Genomic DNA, 23,557 nt, shown 5'->3' with positions numbered 1-23,557 from the left:
TTTTTCCGAGACAGGGTTTTTCTGTGTAACCCTGGCTATCCTGGAACTTACTCTGTAGACCAGGCTGGCCTCGAACTAAGAAATCCGCCTGCCTCTGCCTCCCAGAGTGCTGGGACTATAGGTGTGCGCCACCATCGCCCGGCCAGGAACATGATTTTCTGAAGAGATATATTTTATTTTTATAAGTGTAGGTGTTTGGGCTGGAGAGATGGCTCAGTGGTTAAGAGCACTGGCTGCTCTTCCAGAGGACCTGGGTTCAATTCTCACTACCCACACGGGAGCTCACAACTGTTTGTAAGCGCTGTTCCAGGGAATCTGACATCCTCAAATAGACATACATGCAAGCAAAACACCAGTGCACACAAAGTTTAAGTTATTAAAAAATAAGTATAGGTGTTTGCCTGCATATGTGTCTGTGGATGTCAGAATAAGACATCAGATCCTCATGTTGTGAGCCTGCGGGTGCTGGGAACCAAACCCGGAACTTCTGGAAGAGCAACCAGAGTTCTTCACCACTGAATCAATCATCTCTTCAGCCCCATGAATATGATATTTTTGGGGGGTTTAGTTTTTGGGACAGAATCTGTCTATGTAGCCCTGGCTGGTCTTGGAACTCACTCTGTAGACCAGGCTATACCCGAACTCAGAAATCCACCTGCCTCTGCCTCCTGAGTGCTGGGCCTAAAGGCGTGTACCACCACCTCTCAGCTCAGAATATGACTTTTAATTGCCTCTGAGACACTGAAAATTAAACTAAAGCCAGACATTTCCTTGTGTCCTTTCTATTAATTTATTTAAAAATTTCCAAACCTTGCATGGTAGAATGGAGGGCCTTTCCGATACAGCACTGTAAAGAGAGAAAGGAGATGTCAGCCCGTCATAACCACCCAGAGCATGCTAACACCCAGCTCTCCTTCTGAGGCACTCTGCTCTCTGGCCCCAGCCTGGCTTCAGATCCAAACTCTTTCTCCCCAGAAGCAACGAAGCTAGTCACATCTGCTGTCCAAACCTGGACACCCTCGTCCACTCCACCAGCAACTCCCAGAGTTAAGTCCACGCCATTGTTTTTCATTTTCCTCTGGTGTTGGGGACTGAGCCCAGTGATTCACCCTGCCCAGGCCATACTCCTGGCTACACGTGGGTGTTGTGTTTCTCTGTGTGTGGGAAGTGGTGGACAGAGCATTAAGTCCATACAATGCACAGTGTTTGTGACTCGTCCCAAGTCAACCAAGCTCAGAGTGAGGGTGGGCCCTGCTGGTGCCGTGTCACACAGGAGATGCACAGTTTTCAGGGAAGCCAAGGACCACTTCCCAGCCTTTTGGTCCTGTGTAGTCATGTGTAGGAATTCAGGGCCTGGCACCGTGGCAAGAGCATATGCTGCCTGGGCATGAGGACAGTTTTAACTGCCAACATGACACAGGAAGTGGGGCACGGGTCCGCATGCCTGAAACCCCGCACTGTTCTGACTCACTGAGGGACCCTGTCTCTAGGCAATAAGCTAAAGAGCGACAGAGAAAGTCACCTGACCTCTTCCTCTGGTCTCCTGGTGCATGTCTGCCTGCAGTCACTTTGCATGCATCACACACAACACACTTACATGCCGGGGATGGCAAGAAGTCTCAGAAAGTAAAAATGTTTGGTATGAATGCTCATACATACATAGCACATGTGTCCATACATACATAGCACATGTGTCCACACATGCCTGAGTGCACTGTGCCCACACCATGGCATGTGCTCATGTGAACCTGAGTCACAAACACTAATAAATAAAAACTAAAATAAATAAGTAAATAAATGAGAAATTCAGCCAAGAGGCTACAGAAGATCCATTATTACCCCGTCCTGTTATCAGCCTGTCTTTCTCACGGGGCTCTGACACATGAAGAGGGGAGGCCAGTCTGTAGAGAGCAAAAAGAGCCTCTCTTTGAAGGAGCTGGGGCCTACGATGGTAGCCCTCAGCAGGGAGCCCATGGAGGCAAGGCCTGGCCAGCTGCCTACCACATCTCTCTAGCCTCCTCCTGAGCAGCCGGGCCTGGCTCTGAGCTGTGCCACGTGTGGGTCGACACACAGCACTCCCGGGTCAGAGCTCAGCACTCAGCTAGTGACCCTGAGGACCTGTGCTGAAGATGGAGCAACTTTTAACATGGAGAAGCCCAGGTCTCTGAGTACCTGTCAGGCATCTGGAGCTACCTGGAGATGTTTACTAGATTTCATAGAAAATAAAAGTGAGCGCTATGGTGAGCCCCAGGCTGACATTTATAAATGACCAATGGATGGCATGGCCACGCCCTGAAGGCTGAAATCTAGCAGGAACCTACAGCTTTGCCATTACTGCTGCCACGTGCTGGCCCTGTGACACTGGCTGTCCCCTCGCTCCCCAACAGAGGAAAATCAAGGAAAGCTCATTTCCCCTGAGAAATGAACACAGTTTCCTTTTTGGAGGCAGTGATTCGGGGGCCGGCTCGGGACTCCCCGGGACACTGCAGGACCCCTTCATCCAGCTGCTGCTTCTGGTCTGGTTTCTGTGGTCACACTGCCGTTTGCCGGTTCATTTCCTATGAACTGTGTTTCAGCTCAACTCAGTTCCCGTGACGCGAACATCCAAACTCATCCAAACATCTCTCTGGGATCTGGGGCTCAGCAACGGGAAGGAGGTAGACTAGGACCATCACTTCCTGTCCAATCCCTGTCACTCCAGGCTGAGAGGCTTTAGGCCAGTTACTAGCCTCTCTGAACTGGCTTCCGACATTCTAAAATGCAGGCATTGCTGGGTGTAGAGGCACACATGTAGTCCAGCTACTCAGGAGGCTGAGCCAGGAGGGCTGCTCAACTATTGAGAGCAGCCTGGGCAATGTAAAACTCTATGTCAAGATACAAAACAAAAACCAAAGCATCCAAGGGGAAACAAAGGTCTTCTCTACCTACTGAATCCATGTCTGGAACCCAATTGCATCTTTACCCCACATTCTGGGGCACTGCATGCTTTGACTAAATCATGAGTCATGGGAGCACAACTCACGCAGTCCTTCTCAGAAGTGCTCTACAAACATGTTTTATCAACGTCCCAAGGTGAGATAAGACAGAGCTCAGGCAAATTAAGAAACCAGCAGAGGTCACGCAGGTGGGAAGAGGTGGAGCTGGCTGTGACCCGAGAGCTCTCTCTGTTACCCATGCTGCCTCTTAACCCAAGGACGGCCTCCCTGACTGCTTCAACTCACATTTCCCCCTTAAGACGAGGATTGTGGAGAGCTGCTAGGTAGGTGAGTAGCTGTGATCAAGGGTGTGGGGGTGGGGTGGGGGGGGGCATGTGAGAACAGAGGAAGTCAAAAAGAAACAAAGCAAGGCCATCCCCTGCACAAACAAGAGCTGGGACCAACACAGCTATCTTGAAATTTATCTTCAGCAACTTGAGCCCAGTCCAGTCCATCAGCCACCTGTGGGTGACCTCCAGGATGTTAGAAACAGAAAAGAGTCCTTTCCCCTAGAGGGACGGGCAAGTAGCAACCTACCAACCACAGTCCAGAAAAGACCTTCAGGGCTGCTGGTGCCCCCTGAGGGCTATCCTACAATTCCAGGTGTTATGAGTGACTGTCCCCTGAGCCTAGCAACTCCCTAGAGAGTTGAGCTGTGCCTCCTTGAACAAGGATCATCTAGGGAAGCTTGTTGACTGTTTATGCCCACCGAGGAGGGGTGGGGAGGGTCTTGAGACCCTCACCTGAGTATTTAGCACTCCCTACTCCTGTTGCATGCAACTTTGTCTTAATTACATGTGGCCTGGGGGAGGGCTAGGCCAGGGGGATGGAGAGGAGTCATCTATAGGTCTACAGGGTGAGTCCTCATCCCCTCAGGGTAAAGGCTTTCTAGGTGTGTCCTGTTGGCGGTAAAGGAGGACTTACACCACTGTAAGTAACCCCTTACCTACAGAAAAGCTCAATAAACTGACCAGCTCCCCAGAGTAAACGGACAGAACTGTGCTTCATTTCCTCACTGTGACATTAGGAGGGTAGAACTGCCTGGGTCTCCACCCTGGGAAAATGGTTTAGCAACACCAGCTTAAGCACAGCCTACTTTAGAGCGTTAAAGGTTTTATTCATTTTTTTCCTAATTGTGTGTGTGTGTGTTTTGCCTGCATGCATTTCTGTGCACCACATGTGTGTACCACAACAGAGATTAGAAGGGGACATACTATTCCCTGAAGCTGGAGTTATCCACCATGTGGATGCTGAGAATCAAACTCAGGTCCTCTGGAAGAGCAGCAGTCAATGCCCTAAACCTCTGCGCCATCTCTCCAGCCCCAGCGTAAGAATTTAAAGACTGCACTGACTTTCTTTGTATTATTTAAAAAGGCTGAGACATATGGAACAAGCTGCATCAGGGCCCCCCAAGACTTCAAAAACCATAATGTTTTGGGGCTCTCAAATACCTTAACATTTTATCTGCACCTCACAAACACTTCTGAGAAGACCCAGGAAGCACTCATTCACATGGCCCAAATGGAAATGGTGGTGATTTATTAAGGACTGAGCCCAGAGCTGGAGGGGAGCCTGAAGACAGACAGATGGTTACTGACCCAGGCCCTGGCATCTACAGCCCCCCGGGCTGCCATGGTCCGTCTCCCCAGAACTGTCTGTCTCCTCTTTCAATCACGAAGAGCATCACTAACCTCTGAGGCTCCAAGATCTGAATTCTTCCTTGTTAGGCTCATGCTTAGGGACTCAGGAATGCCAGGCTGGAGCCCGACCATCAAGCTGCCCCTCTGCCCCAACCTGAAGCTTGCTGGGTGCCGATATGCCACAAGTAGAGACTTCCACAGAATGAAGACATGCTTGTGCATAAACCCATGAAAAGGACGAAGAGTATTAAGAACAGGCCACTTTGTGGGTTCTTCTTTTTCTCACCCTTTATCCTCCCCCCCCCCGCTTGGTTTTACCCCCTATTATCACTAGATAGAAGAGAAAGGATAGAGGGGAGGGAGGGAAGGAAGGAAGAAAGGAAGGAAGGAGGGAGGGAGAGATTCTTGAGTCTAATTTCTTTCCTTTTGTTTTTCTTTGAGCAGGACTACTAACAATCTGCAGCCAACCCTCCCCACCTGCCCCACAACGACTACCAACCACCAACTCCATCTCTTTGGGCTGTAGCATTTATATGCCCTCTGAAAAGTTCTCAGAATTCCATCTGTCACACAACTGCAGAAACTATATGCAGTTGGCAAAACCATGCCTCTGCTAAAGCTTAAGGCAAATCATAGTTAGCTGCTGTGGACAGTCTGAAGCAGCCCCTATCCTCACATCTGGGATTAAAATGAAAACACTATAATATTTCTGTGTTCTTAAAGAAACCAAAATTCCAGAATTCTCACTGCAGACCTCATCCTCTAAGTGCCCGAAACCCAGACTGCTTCTGTGGCGGAGCATTTCAGATGAGTCCTCTCAGTCTGCACGCCCACCAGACAAATACATCAAGAATCTGAGGCAGCGCCAGAGGCCACCTGGTTCCTTTACGCACAAGTGCCACATCCATCCTGTTGGTGGCTGTCAGGCCCAGTCTCACCAGCAAGTTTCTCCTCCATTTTGGTTCTCTCCAGTCATTGATGAGACAGCACTCTGTTTTCATTCCAAACATCCTGGATCTGATCCCAGCCTGAGAACCTTGGGAGCAGTGCTCTCCTTGTCCTTGCCTCTGGGTAGTTCCTAGCCTCTGGTCAGTGGGTTGTGCCAAGCCTCTGTGCTGTTTGCTCTGCCCAGCAAGCCTTCGCCCGAGGGGATCACTGGGGAGCCTGTGACACACAGAAGTGCCTAACAGCCCACGTGCTAGACTCCAAAGCCTGAGAGTGACTGGAAAGCAGGGAGGGTACAAGGCCTTTCCTCTGCACACTGCAGTAAGGAATGAGGGAGGCACGCAGAATAGCAGAGGGCTTCTGTGAGGAGTGTCACAGGAGTGTGTCAGACAGAGTGAGCTCAGTAAACAACAGCTAGGCTATCATCATAACTTCAGGGCTCAGAGTCTAAGGCAAGTGAAGCTGCAAGAAAACAGACCTGACGGAAATCACACAAGCTCATGGCTGATGTGCAGCAGGTGCCACAGAACTCTTGGCTATGACTAGGAAAGTCTGTGCCTGCCAGTAGGCTTTCCCAACACACGGCCTTCTCATTCTTTACATTTATCCCATTCCATCCAAACACCCAGCAATGGTATCCAACAGAACAGACATCAACAGAACAGACAACTACCTGGACCTCCCAAGCAAACTGGGCTGACCCTGTCCTCACATCTCTCTCTCTCTCTCTCTCTCTCTCTCTCTCTCTCTCACACACACACACACACACACACACACACACACCCCAAGAGCTACTCACGCAGATCTGTTCCGTACTTGAGCCCCACTTTGGGCACCCAGCCTTTGCTTCGGAAGTAGTGATAGGCCATGTAGGTAGTCCTGAAGGTGGGCTGGACCGCAGTGAAGGCTTGCCAGAGTTTCACTATTGTCAGAGGCTCCTAAAGTTGTTTTTAAAAAAGATGTTAGTTTGCATTTACTCACTCCTGCTCAGTAAGGGAGTAGACATCTAGACTAGCATGTAGCAGCAATGGAGGAACAAGAGGGACTCATTCAGGAGACCTAACCCACACTGCTTACATGACAGCACCCACTAAGCGTGGCTGTTCATAACACAGGTGCTACTGTGAGGTCCATCGCAGAGAAAGTCACACAAGCAACCTTTGTCATTTGGGTCCTTTTAAATTAATCATACTCTTTCTTCTTGCAGTGCTAGGTATGCAAACCAGGGCCCTGTGCATGCATAGGTAAGTGCTCTTCCACTGAGCCACAGTTCAGCCCACCTGCATACATGGTTAGATAAACCATGTACAGATTATTAAAATTTCTCCAAGCCAGATGGTGGTGGTGGTGGTGGTGGTGGTGGTGAGACACACCTTTAATCCCAGCACCTGGGAGGCAGAGGCAGAGAGGCAGGCCAATCTCTATGAACTTGATTGATGCCAGTGTGGCTCTACCAAGGGAGTTTCAGGACAGTGAGGGCTACACAGAGAAACCCTGTCTCAGGAAAAAAAAATGTTCTTCTGGGTGGGAGGGTACTGTTTTTTTTGAGATACTCTCACTACCGTAGCTCAGGCTGGCCTTGAACTTGCAGTCTTCTTGCCTCTGCTTAAGTGCCACCAGAAATGTCTACAGTGACCCTGGCTCCCACCCGAGGCTCCCATTCATCTCTTATGCTGCAGGGACCTAGAGGACTGAGAGAAGGAGACACAGAGGCTGGGGTGCAGCTTGGCGATGGGACTCTGCATACACAGGCCCTGGGCTCCGTCCTTGAGAGAGGATGGAATTTAGAAATGAGAAACGGCAAAGGGGTCAGAGGCCAAGGAAAAGAGGTGGGACCTGGGGAGGGACGTTGTAGACAAGGAATGAGCAGCATGCGGTGTGGGGCTCATGTGTGACACGTTTATAGAGCTTATAAAAGATGCTTCTGTGGGTCCTTTAGGAAGCAGCTACTGTGATACCAGGCCAGGCTCAGGAAAGTAAAAAATAATTTTCTAAGTGAAATTTTCATTACAGTCCCCAAATGATCCTTGGTTCCATTTAGCTTTCAGATAGGAGAACAGCCACCTGACGGGCAATGTGATGACCCAGCTGTGTCCAGAGAAGAGCCTTGAATAGAACAAGAATTGTTCCCCGGGTTCCACCAGAAAACAGTCACAACAAGTAAATGGGTGGGTTTAGACGGTGTCTTTTCTCAGTCCACCACTTTGGGAAGGAACCAACTAACTGTTGAGCTGTCTGGGCTCAGCCTCTCAGTGAGATGAGCTCAGTTCAGCTCAGCCTAAGCTTTAATTCCACAAATATGGCTTGGCTGCGGCTCACTGGGAGAGCACATGCTTAGTGTGACAAGGCCCTGGGCTCCATCCTTAGACAATAAATAGCTCTTGTAAACACCTTGAGTCAGTTTTTGTTCATACATGTGTGGCTTCAATCCCTCGCTGTCTCCCCAAAAGGGTGTGGTCCAGCATGGAGCCTGAGGATACCCAAGAAGCAGACACAGACACTTGTGGTGCCGTTTGTCTCCTTTCCTCTTCATCACTGTATCCTAAGTCCTTTGAATAGGCATTACATCAGCAAGGTGCCAAATTCAAACCAGACAGAAACTGTCTAGTGAGAGGCTGCCCTTGTTTGTCTGTCTAGAGGTCAACAATGGTAATACCCTGGCAACAGTGAAACCCAAGACATAGAAGCCACACACATGGGCTTACCAGCTGGCTCTAACCACGCTAGCCAGGTGGCCTTGGCTGAGCTACTTATTTCCTCTAAGCCTCAACTTGTTAATGCAGCTCCTACCAAGAGGTGGAAAAGATCAGAACTAGCACAGGCAAGCTGGGCAGCCTGGCTCACATGTGCAATCCCAGGACTTGGAGAGCTGAATAGGGAGGCTATTTCAACATCGAGTCTAACCTAGGCTACAAACAGTGATTTCCAGGCCTGCCTAGGCTACACGGACAATCTTGACTTGAAAACAAAAACAGAGGACGTAGTGGTTAAGTGAGAACACTGTTCCCAGCACATTTCTAGCACTCACATGGCAGCTCCCAACTGTTTCTCTAGTTTCCAGGGATCCAATGCTGTCAGTGGTGTCTGTGGACACCAAGCATGCTAGGGGTGCACAAATATTCTGGCAAAATGCCTATACACATTAAAGATTAAACAAACAAAACCCAAAACAAAATATTAAAACAAACAAACAAAACCCAAGGCCTTAAACGTGCAGAGCAGGCACTGTGCTCCTGGGCGGCACCTAGCCTGGAACTTTGGGTTTGGTTGGTGATGCTAGAACCATCATGATACGGGTTTCCTTCTCCTTACATAACAGGCTGCAGTCCCCCAGCCTCTGAGAGAGACACAAGCTAAAAGGGTCACCCTGCTTCTGCCCGAACTGCTCCAGCTGAGGTTCCCTAGCTTGAGCCTTACAGGGAAAGTTGGCACGTTGGCTTTAATAAAGCTCCCCGGGATGTGTCAACGGGGCAATGGCGGGATTGTGTGCACACAAAAACTTACCTTCTCATAGTAAATACTTAAGCATCCCAGGGCGTATGCCAGGAAGAAAGCCTGCAACAAAGCAGGGAGAGCTCGTTAGAAACACCACTGCTCTCCTAGGGTGGGTGTGGGGCTTAGTGAGGAGCGACAGCCTAGTTCACCCCGGCTCACCCCACATCACCCAACAGAAATAAAAATAGCTTTCTGACAAAGCCGACATGCCTCCAACCCCCCTCTATCCCAACAGCCTCATGTTGTGGCTTCCGTCCAGGGCAGTCAGGATCTAGGATCCTCCGGCACCCAGGGGACAGGGTGGTGGGCAGTGCTGAAGGATGGCACTGGGCTACTTTGTATTGTGTTGACAGTAGTGCTGGCAACGGAGGGCCTCCTGCTTGCCGGAACTAGCCTGCCAAGCTATATCCCAACCTGACTTTTCTCACGTCACAGTACTTATAAGGCATGAGATATACTGCCCACAACTAATCACAAATGGCGCCTGTTTCCAGGTGCAGGGCAGAGGGTCCTTGAGTAGAAACAGGACTTGGCTTCTTTCTTCTTTGCCCCCTCCTGTCCCAAGCCTGTGCACACACAGCAGCAAGGGGCCAGAAAGCCGACGGGAGCAGAAGTGCCCCTGAGAGGTGCAGGTCTGGTACCTCAGCGGCTTCCTTGGAGCTGCCCAGAGCCACTGAAGTTCTCCAAGCTGTGGTTCTCCAAGCTGTCTGAAGGTCCTGGGTGCCAAACTCAAAACTGTTTGCCTCACTTACGCTCCTGCTAGGTGAGGGGGACACAGGCGGAGGAAAAATAGCCCAAAGCCTGTGGTGAGATCACAGCAGACCCCATCAAAGCCAGAACCCACTGTGATCTGCAAAACAGGACCAAAACAGGGCAAATGTCTCTCAGTTTTGATTTAGAAAACAGTTACTTTTCATTCAGAGCAGGGTGCGGCGGCTCAGATCCTGGAATATGACCAGCCCCTTCGACCTGCTCTCTGCTGTGTAATTGGCCCTTTCCTCACCACAGGCTCAAGAAACTCTGTTGCCTCTCTGCTCCAGAGCACTTGCTCTTGTCTGGAAACACCTTCGTTCCTGCGCCTCTCTAAGGCAGAGCAGAGACTGACACTGTTGCCTCGGCCCACAAGACAGTCCAGCTCCCTTTGGTGAGGGCGCAATGCTTGTGCTGAAAGAATGAAAGGAACCCCAATCCCTGCCTTGGCCGAGGCCCAGGCAGCTAGATCCGCCGGGGGCTTCTACACGGGCCTCACCTTGCTGCTCCAGGGGCCGACGCTTTCTGAGAGAGGTTAGTGCTCCCCGAAGCCCCACCAAACCTCCTGTGAACTTACTCTGGCCTCACTCTTGTCACCATTTCCTAACACTGAATAATGTAGTTTGCAGTTTGTGGGCTGTCCAGGGTGACCGAAACACCACAGAAAAGATAAAGTTGCATTTCGACAAATTTGCATTTCTTTTCTTTTTTTTCTTTTCTTTTTTTTTCCAGAGACAGGTTTCTCTGTGTAGCCCTGGCTATCCTGGTGCTCACTCTGTAGACCAGGCTGGCCTTGAACTCAGAAATCTGCCTGCCTCTGCCTCCCAAGTACTGGGATGGAAGGCATGTGCCATCACCACCCGGCTACAAAGTTACATTTCTTGGTTCAGAATAGTACAATACAGAAAAGGAACTTGCTTCAAAGGGTCATGGAATGATGTCTAGCAGACCTGAGTTAAAGCCTTCACTGAGGTGGTTTAAATTATTTGTATTTTTAATTTTTATTTTATGTGTATGGGTGTTTTGTCTACATGTATGTATGTGTACTAGGTGTGTGCCAGGGATCCGAGGAGGCCCGAAGAGGGCATCAGATCATCTGGAACTGGAGTAACAGATGGCTCTGAGTCACTGTGTATGTGCTGGGATCAGAGCGTGGGTCCTCTTGAGGTTAGTCAGTGCTTGTAACCGTTCTCTCTCCAAGTTCGCTGAGGTATCTTATGGATCAAGTCCTCAGGAGGCAGAGGAGGCAGGTCTGCGGAGCTGGCACTATCAGCAAGCTTTCCCTTCTGGGGACAGCGTACTCAGGTTAGGGCCCACGGCACCCGAAAGCCATACCTTGAAGATACTCTCCAAAGCTATGGAGCAGCCTGGTTGTGATCACATAACTCCCTACAGGAGGGCACTGAACCACAGTGTGACCACAGTGTGGCGCCTGCCACGGCATGGTTCAAGAGCAAGACAGGCAAGAAGCCAGCTGAGGAAGACAATACCAGTACCTCTGAGTGACAGCTGGTGTCCTCCAACAGAGGAAAGAGCAAAGTCACTGTGAATTCTTCTTAATTTATGATAAGCATCAACGACTGAGAGAGAGAGAGAAAACATTTTGCTATAGGGGAGAAAATTAAATCGCTGCCTGGGCACCTACTATATGCTGGCATCAAAAGACCAGTTCTGCAGATTGGCTCCAAACTCAGGATGTCACACGTAGGTGACACCTATTGCCATGACAACCACAGATCTTCCCAGAGCCTACTTCCCACACTCATCTGGGAACCTGTTATGTCACAGCCTATATAAAAGACAGACCTTTCCCCACTTTCTCCACTTTTTCCCTTTTTCTCTCTTTCCCTCTTTGTCCCCAGTAAACCTCTTACACATGGACCTGCTTTGGCCTGGTGTGGTATGTGCAGACTCAAGCTGCTATTCTAACAGATCACTGTATAGTCAGGAACCCTGCCAGGAGAGACAGGCGTGGTCATCTTACATTGTGTCAAGCTAATGTGATGCTGACCATGAACTCAAAGAGACCTGTTAAACTGGATAAGTGGAAGGGAGCCCATTTCAAAGACTTACTCTTCTAAGAGCTCCCTCAGCGCCCCATCCTTCAGCAAGCCAGGGTCAAACCAAATTCTGGTGGCGCTCATTTCAAATTTAGAGGAAAGAACACACACACACACACACACACACACACACACCTGCCATTCTGTGTGCATCAGGACAACAGAGAGAATGGGCCTCATCTCCCCAGGCATGTCAGCATCCTTGGTAAGAGATGCGCATGTAGTTACCTGCTTCCCTGGAGAGGCACCTGACAGGTGGGATCTTCACTGTAACCCTCGAGGGATTCAGCCATCAGAGAACCAAAGGAAGCCACCTCTCACATGCTATGTGGGTGAGGAAAGAATTTTCTCCCAGCTTTTTGTTTTGTTTTGTTTTTTTGAGATGGGTTTCACTGTGTCTGACCTGTAACTTGATAGGTTGACCAAGCTGATCTGGAACTCACAGAGACCCCCTCCCTGCCTCTCAGTGTTAGGATTAAAGGTGTGGGCTACCACCTCTAGCCCTATTCATCTTTGCCTATAATATCACTTCTTTCTTTACTACTGGGGGAGCAGACCCAGGGTAGCAGACATACTAAGCAAATGCTCCACCAGGTTGTTGGGGTACCAATCAGCACCATCTTGTTTATTTCCATTTATCATTGGTAGTTCACAGCAAATGCTTTAGAGTTTGGGCTCTACAATCAGATGGCTTAGGTTCAAGTACTGTTCTTGAGCAAGGAATTTAACCAGTCTGAGGTATAGTTTCTTCCCAGGTCGGAGAGATCACAACACGATCTAGGGTAACATGAGGACTTAGGGAGATAGCACACAAACAGGTCCTTACCAGAGACACTAGACCATGCACACGGAACATAGGACAAGTACACTCTGTATTCCTTTGTTTTCATTATGTGGCTTCCTGTTGAACTCTGGAGCTGAGCCCACATAATCGTAGGCCAATGAGAGATACACCCCTGTGACGGTTCCATGGAAACAACCGAAAAGCAGCAGCATTCTCTATGGTATCCAGAGCGGATAATTCAGGCGAGGCAGATGGGGCAGGTGCTATTACACAAACCTCCCTTTCCTCCACCCAAAAGACTGCAGATCCACAAAAGAACAGGAGTGAGGTCTTTTCCCTGCTCACATCTCCACACCTACCCTGGCAGACACAGGAGGCCGCCCTGAAATGCTGACTGAACAAAAGACCACAACAGGAGGGACACACACTACCTGTGCCATTCCTCTAAGGTACTATCAGCCTTCCTTCCCCCAATTGTCAGCCACAGGCCTTTGGGGAGGCTCTCACCAACTAAGGATAATTACTGTGTGCAAAGGATAAAGAAATCATGATGCATATGAACAACCAGAAAGAAACATGGTATGTCTGCAGGAAAATGGAAATTGTTCTGTGAACCAAAATCAGCCAGGATCAGAAGGCCAAATTCTACAGGGTTCCCCTTCAAATGTAGAATCTAGAGTTAAATGTGTATGTGTTGCCCATAAAAATAAAACAGAGACGGTGAGACCAGACCTTCAGGGCAGGACACTGGAGAAGGTAATGGGACCCATGTGGAACAGGGTGTGCTTCTCTGAGGGCAGCGAGGAGGTTCAGTAAAATGGGAACAAGGGTTTGGGGAGTACAGAGGAGAGGACAATAAGAAGAGATAAAGTATACTGACATACATGTATGAACTGAGAAGCAAGGCTGACTCTATGACAGACTTCAAATTAGCAGTTAAGGAGACTAGGCCTGCGAACTGGGCCAGTCCAAGCAAGCCTAGGCAAGTCTTTTCAATTACCAATAGAAAAAACTCCAGGCTCCAGCCTTCACTTCCAAATAATGGTTCCAGAATGCCCAGACAAAGAGTAAGAAAAAGCTCATCTACCCCGGAACTCCAATGTGCTTTAAAACGAGCCTGCAAGCTCACTTGGTTGTCTCTCTATCTTGGTAATGGGAGACCTCAGCACGCAGAACTTCTGCAGAATAAAACAGGCGTTGAGTTTACATACTATTTGAGTCCTGGATATCACAGACCCTTACAATACCATAACAAGCATGCTTTGTATGCTAACTTAATTTTTAAGTAAAAAAGAACAAACCTGTGTGAACAAGGTTAGAATGTCAAAGAGAAACATCTGCAGCAATCACTTAAGTTAAAGAGCTTGTTTGCATCTGTGTGGTGTTTGCTAGTTAGTTTCTGAAACTTCAGTCTCCACTCTTTTCTTCGGAGCAGTGGTCTCCTAGGGAAGGAGCCTGGGCCCTGGAGCCCTGTAGGGATCAGTCCATCATGGATCGATAGCCCCAGCCCTGGCATGCAATCTATACGTCCCAGCTTCAGAAGATCTTATTCACTGGGCAGAGCTACATAATGTAAGTATTCAGCCTTGGGTTTCTGTTTGTATTATTTCTGAGATGGGTCTCATGAAGCTCAGGATGGCATAAATTTTCTATGTAGCTGAAGCTGGCCTTCAACTTGTGATCCTTCCTCCCAAGCACGTGCCACCACCGTGCATATCTTTAACTGCCCTGAGCTGTATGTTGCATGCATTTTGAGGCCTCTTTCCACATGGTTAATGAGTTGCTCCAACACCGAATACTGAAATCCCATCTACCGACCATTTGTTTTAGTCTCTTAGGGCCCAATCTTTTCACTCGTAAGGTTAAGGCAGTCAGCCTTTTACTACCATCTACGACATTTGTTGTTTGAACTCGTTTGCTCTTGGGCTGGGGTAGCTCAGTGGTGGAGCTCCTGTCCAGTATTCACAAAGTCCTGTTTAGTCCCCAGAAGCTGCTGCACTTTCTTAGCTAGTTTTGTGGCTCTAAATGAAGGATAGAAGTGATACAGGGGAAGAGATGCTATGATCCTCTCTTCTTCCTATCAGCACGGGAGCAGTCGACAAAGCAGCTGCTCAGAGGGCTTCCCTGAACGCACAGGGAAGGAGGCTTTAAATATGGAGATGGAGAGAAATCCGAGCTCTTTGAAAGTCATTCAGAAGGTTGTGGTAGAACTATTTTTACAGATAGAATCAATATCTTAATAGTAATAAAAAGTAATCACAAATGTCTGTGTGGAGCCGGGCGGAGGCGGCACACGCCTTTAATCCTAGCACTCTGGGAGGCAGAGGCAGGCGGATTTCTGAGTTTGAGGCCAGCCTGGTCTACAGAGTGAGTTCCAGGACGGCTATACAGAGAAACCCTGTCTAGAAAAAACTAAAACCAAAGAAAACAAAAACAAACAAACCAACCAACCAACCAAATGTTTGTGTGGAAACTAGCTACTCACACGGATGGTGTCTGATGCTTGGACACCAGAGGGGAGAAGGGAACATGGAGAAAAGGGCAGGCTGGGCTCATTTCATTTTTGCCCCAGCCTCTTCTGTCTACGAAAGTGAGAATGTTTTACATGGTGTCCAGCTCAGAGGTCACATGTGCCTGTCTGGTACACAAAAATGTGGCTGGGGCAACTGGATAAAGGAAACTTGCACTTACTCAGTTTAATTAGTTTACACTAAAACCGGCAGGTGTGGCCAGTGGCTCCTGCATTTCAGGGTAGATTATCAGCCTCAGGTGAAGAACTAAGAGAAAAGGTGCTGTCCCCAGCACCACCGCTCCCTGCTCAGCCTGTGTCACTGGCCCGCTTCCCTGCGAGCAAGGACCGGAAACGGAGGGTTAGAGACACAGAGACACAGCTCTGACGTGAGCACCGTGGATGAGAACAGCAAATTTCCCAGAGACCTGCCCGTCCCTCAAGAGCTGTGAGGAAGAGCCGGGTCACTGCAGAGCTACCGAGAAGCTTGCAAGGGCGCACCACCTCCTGCAGCAGAAAGGCAGGAGCAGGGAGGGAGGTCTCAACCAAGTGCGACCACAGCTAGAACAACACGAGAGGGACAGTGTGGCGGAGTTGGTAGAGGACACTTAGAACGCAGTCATGCAGTGAGTGGAACACGCTAACCGATTCTGCAGAGAAAATGCTGGAATGCACTCACTCCCTCAGCAGTCAGGACACGATCAGAGCCACACAGCACATGAAACAACAGTAGGTTCTGTAATTTAAAAAAACTTTAATTTCTGTTCTGGAAAGAGTCTAGCTATACTGTTCAAGCTGGCTTTGGATTCCTGGGCTCAAACGATCACCCTTCTTCAGCCTCCCAGTAGCACACGTGGCCACACAAGGTGGACTGTGTATTATTTTTCTATTAATTGTTTTTATTGTTTTGCAGTACACGGGATTGACCTAGGGCTTTGTGAATACCAGGCAGATACTCTGCCAATGACCTTTATTGCAGACTGGGTTACACACTACACACTTCAAATAAATGAACTAGTGTGTACATCTCCCCTTCCCACCCCCCAGACAGGGTTTCTCTGTGTAGCCCTGACTGTCCTGGAGCTCACTCTGTAGATCAGGCTGGCCTTGAACTCAGAAATCCTCCTGCCTCTGCCTCCCAAGTGCTGGGATTAAAGGCATGCGCCACCACTGCCCGTGTATATCTTAATACATTTTTTAAAAAGCTGACAAAAATCAGCCAGGCATGGTGCCACACACCTTTAATCCCAGCACTCAGGAGGCTGTTAGGGGGATCTCCATGCATTTGTGGCCAGCTGTCTATATAATGTGTTTTTGGGTAGCCAGAGCTATCCTCTGATATCCTACCTCAAAACAAATAAATCCAACCAAACAATAGAAAACTTGACAATATTTTGAAACCTTAATGAGAAAAGGACTCAAGTTGGCTGTGGTAGTACAAACCAAATCCTGGCACAGCTGAGGCAGGGGCTGTGAAATTCAAGCTAGCCTGGGATATGCAGCAAGACCCTATCTTAGAAGGAGGAGGAGCAGGAGGAGGAGGAGAAAGAGGAGTAGGAAAAGAGGAGGAGGAGGAGGAGGGAAGGAGGGAGGGCTCAGATAAACCCCTTAAACGCTCAGAATTCCTTTGTTTCTTCACTGAGGATTTGAACCAGAGCTCTCCCTGACCATTTTAGTGAGTTCACGGAGCTCCAGCCAGCTCCAGCCGGCTCCAGCACTCTCAGATGGAAGCAGGCTGAGGCTCAGCATCCTAGCAGGTGACGGCAACACTCAGCATTCGAGACAGAACTGTTCAGCAGTTCAGGCGCACGGGGCACAGGGTTGGACTCACCCAAGGCCGAGAGCAAGATGCACACATACCTCTTCTAGGCTGAGCTGCAGATACTCAAAGATCCTGTATGGATTTCTTCTGCACACAAGTTTCTTTCTTTTCAGCAACTACAAAGAGAGAAAGAGAGAAAGGGGGGAGAGAGAGAGAGAGAGAGAGAGAGAGAGAGAGAGAGAGAGAGAGAGAATAAATCAGCCATTTGGGACAAACTTGTCATGAACACTTAATTCCCCAATGAGCACTTTTTGATAAACTCAATGAGCTACATAGCCAAGGCTAGCCTAGTCTGCCTCAGCTGTAGTGGGATGCCACCACACCCAACTTGAGTCTTTTCTCATCAATGTTTCAGAATATTGTCAGGTTTTTCTACTGGGTTTGCCATGCTGTTAGATAAAATCTGTAAAAAAAAAAAATAGGTTTTAAAAATAACCTATGTGGGAGCTGGAGAGATGGTTCAGCGGTTAAGAACACTGACTGCTCTTGCAGAGGTCCTGAGTTCAATTGCCAGCAACCACATGGTGGCTCACAAACATTTGTAATGGGATCTGATACCCTCTTCTGGTGTGACAGAAGAGAGCGACAGTGTACTCATATAAGTAAAACAAATAAATACTTAAAAAAAAAAAAAAAACCCAAACCCTATGTGGAAAGGATGTTCTTCAGGGTTTTGCTAAGTTCAACAGTGGAGTTAGTGTCCCCCACTCACAAGCTGTGTGCCTGAACTAAGGTGTCAAAAATTCATTCACCCGTGCCTGAGATAGGGCAATATCCTGAGTTTCTTCCTCTCCCATACAAGGCACAGAGTAACTTATTTTAAAATAATTTTTTTTTAAAACTTGAATTTTAGTGAAAACAGGCCTCACAACTGCTGTGCAACTGGCATGGTGCTTCAGCGCCAGCCTCAGAAGCATTACACAGGCCCAGTGCTGACAGCAGGCCTGCCTAGGGGCAAGGGAAGGGCATCCAGTGGGCTGGCCTCTCTCACTGGCCAGCAGGAGGCATGACTGACAGGCTCCAGGGGACACGCCCAACAGTCCCAGCAGATGCCTGCAACTGTGGGCGGCACTGACCGCAGGGGTACACGTTCCTTATCCACATCCAGTCACGGTACAGTCTGCATTAGTGAGCAACAGTGACTAGTACAGGAGAGGGATCCCAGCACTGCAGTGAGAGTAATAAGGAATGTGGGCTCTTTAGATTTGTTTTTTTTTTTCTCGAGACAGGGTTTCTCTGTGTAGCCCTGGCTGTCCTGGAACTCACTCTGTAGACCAGGCTGGCCTTGAACTCAGAAATCCGCCTGCCTCTGTCTCCCAAGTGCTGGGATTACAGACGTGCACCACCACCGCCCGGCTGAATGTGGGCTCTTTAAAGAGCCAAGACCGACAGCACTGCTCTCAGACTGTGGCTGACTAACTGAAGCCCAGAGGAGCGGAGCAGGGCACTCTGCTCTACGCACCTTCTCAGCCGGTGCCGCCTCCTCCTGGACACCACACAGCTCTTCCTCTACGAGCACACACTCGTGAGCAGCCCTTTTCTCTCCGGCTGCCTGGCTGCTGGCTTCAGGCCAAAGGCCATCCTGCGGAATGAGGGCTTCCTGGCTATGGCAGGGGATCTGGGGCAGAACCTCGGGGTCCTCTACCCCATGCCCATTAAGGCTAGAAGGACTAGGCACAGCGAGTGTGGCATGGCCAGGCCCCTCCTGCAGGCAGTCTGAGTGTGTGTTGAGACCCTGCAGGTCGTCTGACTGTCCGGCACCTCCAGGGGTCACAGCAAGTTCATCCCTTCCGGCTCTGTCTTCCTGGGGGGAGTCGGCCTGGGAGCTCAGGGGTCCATGCTGTGCCGTCTCTTCTTTCTCCTTTCTGCGAGGCAGCTCAAGCGGTTCTGTGTAGTCCGTAAGGATCTTCTGCACAGTGCTCTCATCATGGCCCTGCCTGCGCAGGAAATCCCTGGCCCATTCCACTCGGTGCTGATACCTGCCAACAGAAACACCGTCAATAACATACTCGCGTCTCAATTCCGTGGCAACAAAGTGACCAAAAAGCCTATAAGGTGGCCCACCAAGATGCCAAGTTTTTCTCGAGGGTGGCTTGCCGCCTCCACTCTGCTGCATCTGGCTGTCCAGCAACAAGCAGCAGCAGTGACCCTTTGATATCATTTGCTTATGTTGACAAAATTAACCTCTTTTTAACTAAGTGTGAAAATGTATGTTATTTAAAACCAAGAGACGACGGCAAATAAGTCAGAGAAAACACCGCTTTTTGCTGGGACCCATTTTGTCTTATTTTTAATCTTGGTTATCACACTGTTTCTGACAGACAATCATGATATAAGACCCTTTTGTTTAGCATTGGAAAGTGAATTTCAATCGCTATTTTTTACAGTGTATCAGTGGACATGAACATCACTGGCCTTATACACAGTTCAAATTGGCTCACTGTTGTGATGAAACTCTGACCAAAAGCAACTGGTGGGGAAAGGGCCTATTTCACCTTAGAGCTCACAGGCGGCACCGTAAAGGGACGCCAGGGCAGGAGCTGCAGACAGGACCCAGAGGCAGGAACACAAGCAAAGACCTTGGAGGAACTCTGCTTCTGGCTGACTCTTTGGCTCACAGTCAGTTGAGCCCAGAACCACCTGCCTAGAGACAGTGGTCCAGGGCTCTCCTCCACCTGTTAGCAGTTGAGAAGAGTGCCTCTGTAGACTAATCTGACAGAAGCAATCTTCAACTGACACCCAAGATTACCACCACACACACATATGTTCAAACATTTGAAAATAAGTTCCCCATAATAATCCTCAGAGTGTAGTAATTCATTAAATTTCTATACTCAAAGAGCATTTGCCAAAGTACAGAGGCTATGGTGAAGACAACAGGGCTGTGTAAAGATGTTGCTGGGATGTGTTCCTGTGACATAAGAACATGTTACAAATCAAAGACCAGCAGACGGCTGACCTTAGCAGCGAACACCAGTGGCTCTGCCCACCTTGAGGATACATGTAATTTCGTTCCTCCTCTTATTTCACCTGTGTGCTCAGATACCCAGATATATATCAGGGCGCACACACTGTCCAGCAGGCAAACTGTCTTTTGCATCTAGAAAGCTGGTGTCTGCTTCCCTTTGGCTTACTGGAATTCCAAGCTGTTCACATTGGTTTTCCTGTACACAGATGAGCATGCATCCCTGTCTGTACACTGGGAACTGAATCCTTGACTCATTCATACATTACTACTCAGCAAGCAAGAACAAGCACCCTATCACTGAGCCTGCTCACTTTTTTTTTTCTTGAGACAGGGTTTCTCTGTGTAGCCCTGGCTGTCCTGGAACTCACTCTGTAGACCAGGCTGGCCTCGAACTCAGAAATCCACCTGCCTCTGCCTCCCAAGTGTTGAGATTAAAGGCATGTGCCCAGCCAATTCAGGCTAGACTTGAACTTGCCAATTCTTTTGCTTCGGTTTCTTGAGTAGCTGGTATTATAGGCCTGTGCTACGAGGCCTGGCTGAGTTCTAGATTTAAAGACTGAAACATAGGTGGGTGGTGGCACTTGCCTTTGATCCCAACACTCTGGAAGCAGAGGCAGGCAGATCTCTGAGTTCAAGGCCAGCCTGGTCTACAGAGTGAGTTCCAGGACAGCCAGGGCTACACAGGAAAACACTGTCTCAAAAAGTGCCTCCCCCCAACCCTGGACTTAAATATGGCAGGGCTGCTCTGAACCCTGTAGTATAACAGACGGAGCTAGTCTGGTATTGCACATGTTTGGGGTTTGGCCTGGACTCTGTCATTCACCACTGTGTAGCTCCTGCTTCCTTCCATTTCCTCTCCCACAAAATTAAGAATGTTAGTCCTACTGGCTCACCGAGATCTTGTTATATACAACCTCTCATCATCAGGGGACATGGTGGCCTGGTGACCAGTGCACACAGTCGAAAAGCCAGGAAGAGCTAGAAAGTTTTCTTGTGCTAGCGACTGCAGCAGATTCTAGAGGTTTTGTGGTTCTTTGAACCTGTTCATTTTATTTTTTTTGTCTATGTGTGTGGGTTTGTCTATGTCTGTGCAGCATATGCATGTGGTACCCTTGGAGGCCAAAAGAGGGCGCTGGACTCCTGATGCAGATCATTGTGAGCCACTGTATGGGTGCTGGGAATTTGTCCTGGGTCCTCTGTAAGTTCAGTGAGAGCTCATAGCCACAGAGCCACTTCTCCATCCTCTGGACTTCTGTTATTTGAACACAAACTTCTGTGTTGATGTACCTTATTGTAGGAGAAGGGTTCTATAAGATACATCAGAATCCTTGACTTAAAAATGTGTCAGCAGTGCAAGTGTGTTCTTCCAGCACCTATAGGATAAAGGCAGGAGGATTGCATGTTTTGATTTTTTTTTTTTTTTTGGATTGCATATTTTAAGCCAGCTACATGGTAAGATTTCTGGCATACCAAAATAAATAAATAAATAAATAAATAAATAAATAAATAAATAAATAAATAAAGAGTAAAAGTATAGCCAAAAACAAAAACAAAAAACCCCAACAACAATAAACCCCCCCAGAAAACAACAAAAAAATGCCCCCCAAACTAGTAAAAACCCCAAAACCAAAAAGCGCATTGAAAGAGCCATTTAACTGAAGGTTCAGCCCGCTGCCTCCTTTGTGCCACTCCAGAGCAAGCACACAGGGCTCTACTCCATCCCATCCCGAGGCCTGGGCAGGGCAGACGTGAACTCAGGTCCCTGCTACAGAGCGGCATACTTGCTGTGTGACCATCACTTCTCAGGCTGGGAGCCTCGCCTACTCGCTGCCACCTCGGGGGTTGTGGAGAGGATGAGCTGAGATGAGGTGTGTGGGTGCAGCACAGATGTGCCCAAGAAGTTACCTGCCTGCCCTCTTACTGTGAGGCCCTCGGGTAGTGTAAAACACAACTTGATTTGTCTCAGTACACATTGCATTAAAAACTACACATAGCTCTGGACCCGACTCTTCTGAGTCTGGGCTGAGCCACTGGCATCTCAGCCTCTCCACTCTTCTGTCACACGCCACAGCCACTGCCTTCCTGCCTTATCTCTCAGATGACCTAATACTTCAACGAGAGAGGCCATGGGACTGTGAAGAAGAAATCCCAAGTGAGATCGGAAATATAAGAGGTAGACAGCAAATAGCCTAGGTCTGTGGTGCGTGGGTCCCAGGGCGGTGACCTCCTGCTGGCTGGAAACTCTTAAACAGTCAAGTCCTGGAAGAGAGTTGAAGCAAAGAGTCAAAGGGCAGAGGGAAGAGGCAGCCGCTAGGACTGGAAGCAAACCACGCCTCTCAGGCTCTCACGCCCTGAACATGCCTCTCCCAGATCCATTCCTGAAGGCCCATTCTAACCTGAGTGAAGAACTTAACTTCCCATGGTTCAGTTCCTTACTTGCAGAACACGGATATGAAGAGGATGGGAAGTCTTCATGGGGATGCGGTGAGGACTTAGGAGACAAGAGAGAAGTCTGTCACATGCACAGCGTCTTTCATACAACATACTCCAGCATCACTGCCATAAACAGTTGCTTTAATTGTTCTCATGTGTGGATTCCACTCACTCTGGAGGTGAGCCCACTTACTCAAGGGAAAGCTATTCCATTAGTGTATTTCTTCAATTTTTAAGATGAGGTCATCCTTACTGGTGTACTTATCAGGAGGAGGAAACACAGGCAGACAAGGAGACACACACACACACACACGAGGGGAGGAGAGAGAGAGAGAGAGAGAGAGAGAGAGAGAGAGAATGAATGAATGAATGAATGAATATAATGGGAGCAGGAAGGATTGGCCAAGAACGCTGAGGGCTGCATGCACCACCAGAAGCTGAGATTTGCAGGAAATGTTCTCCTGTGCCCTCTAGAGGGAGGTAGCCTTGCAGATACCTGCATTTTAGACTTTCGGCTTCTAGAACTGAAGATCTACTTCTGTTGTTTAAGTCACTGAGTCTGTAGTGCTTTGGGCTGGCAGCTGGAGGAAACACAAGAGCTGAGGGGCCATCTCTGGACGCTCAGACTGTAGATACTGCAGTGCTAACGAGCAATGCTCTTCAGGGAGCTGTCTGGGACTCACATCCTCAGACAGGGGTGGCCTGGTCAGGAGGGTCCTCACCGCCTCGCTCTGAATCCTAGCTTTGAGTACAGTGACCTGAGCACTTGGCCTTCCAGGGATGGGGGTTCTGTCAGGTTCTAAGTAAGGCCCCCTCTGAGCCTGGCCTGGGGACATGCCTCCCGGATATTCTGCTTGCCAGCTGGGCATAGCCATGAGTCTGCCTGCCATGGTGGGCTAGAAGGGGGGAACATCACTGTGAACTTGGCATAATGAGGCTCTACAGAGGGGCTGGGGTCTGAACTAGAGCATACAATGAGGTTTGACATGAATAGACGTGTTTTGTTTTAGGAGAAAGGGACACGCTGGCTAGTTTTACGTCAGCTTGACATAAGCTACAAGTCATGTAAGAGCAGGGAGTCTCAATTAAGAAGATGATTCTATAAAATCAGACTGGAGGCAGTTTTCTTAATTAGTGATTGATGGGAGAGGACCCAGCCCATTGTGGATGATGCCA

General features: G+C 48.9%; 1 protein-coding gene across 5 annotated transcripts in view; it reads right to left on the bottom strand.

Annotated features, from left to right (window-relative positions):
- Tsen2 (tRNA splicing endonuclease subunit 2) overlaps positions 1 to 23,557 on the bottom strand; it is a 40,097-nt gene that overhangs the window by 3,805 nt on the left and 12,735 nt on the right. For all 5 annotated transcript variants that reach the window (XM_052174597.1, XM_052174598.1, XM_052174600.1 and 2 more), the window contains exons 5-9: positions 18,443 to 18,959; positions 17,019 to 17,096; positions 9,065 to 9,115; positions 6,360 to 6,498; positions 811 to 847 (exon numbers count right to left, since the gene is read on the bottom strand). In XM_052174597.1, coding sequence (XP_052030557.1) covers positions 811 to 847; positions 6,360 to 6,498; positions 9,065 to 9,115; positions 17,019 to 17,096; positions 18,443 to 18,959 — 822 coding nt within the window. The remainder of the gene's footprint in view (positions 1 to 810; positions 848 to 6,359; positions 6,499 to 9,064; positions 9,116 to 17,018; positions 17,097 to 18,442; positions 18,960 to 23,557) is intronic.

This window comes from Apodemus sylvaticus, chromosome 2, assembly GCF_947179515.1.
Source record: "Apodemus sylvaticus chromosome 2, mApoSyl1.1, whole genome shotgun sequence".
Lineage (NCBI taxonomy): Eukaryota > Metazoa > Chordata > Mammalia > Rodentia > Muridae > Apodemus > Apodemus sylvaticus.
Note: the sequence above shows the minus strand (reverse complement) of the source record. Positions and strands in the feature narration are given on the sequence as shown.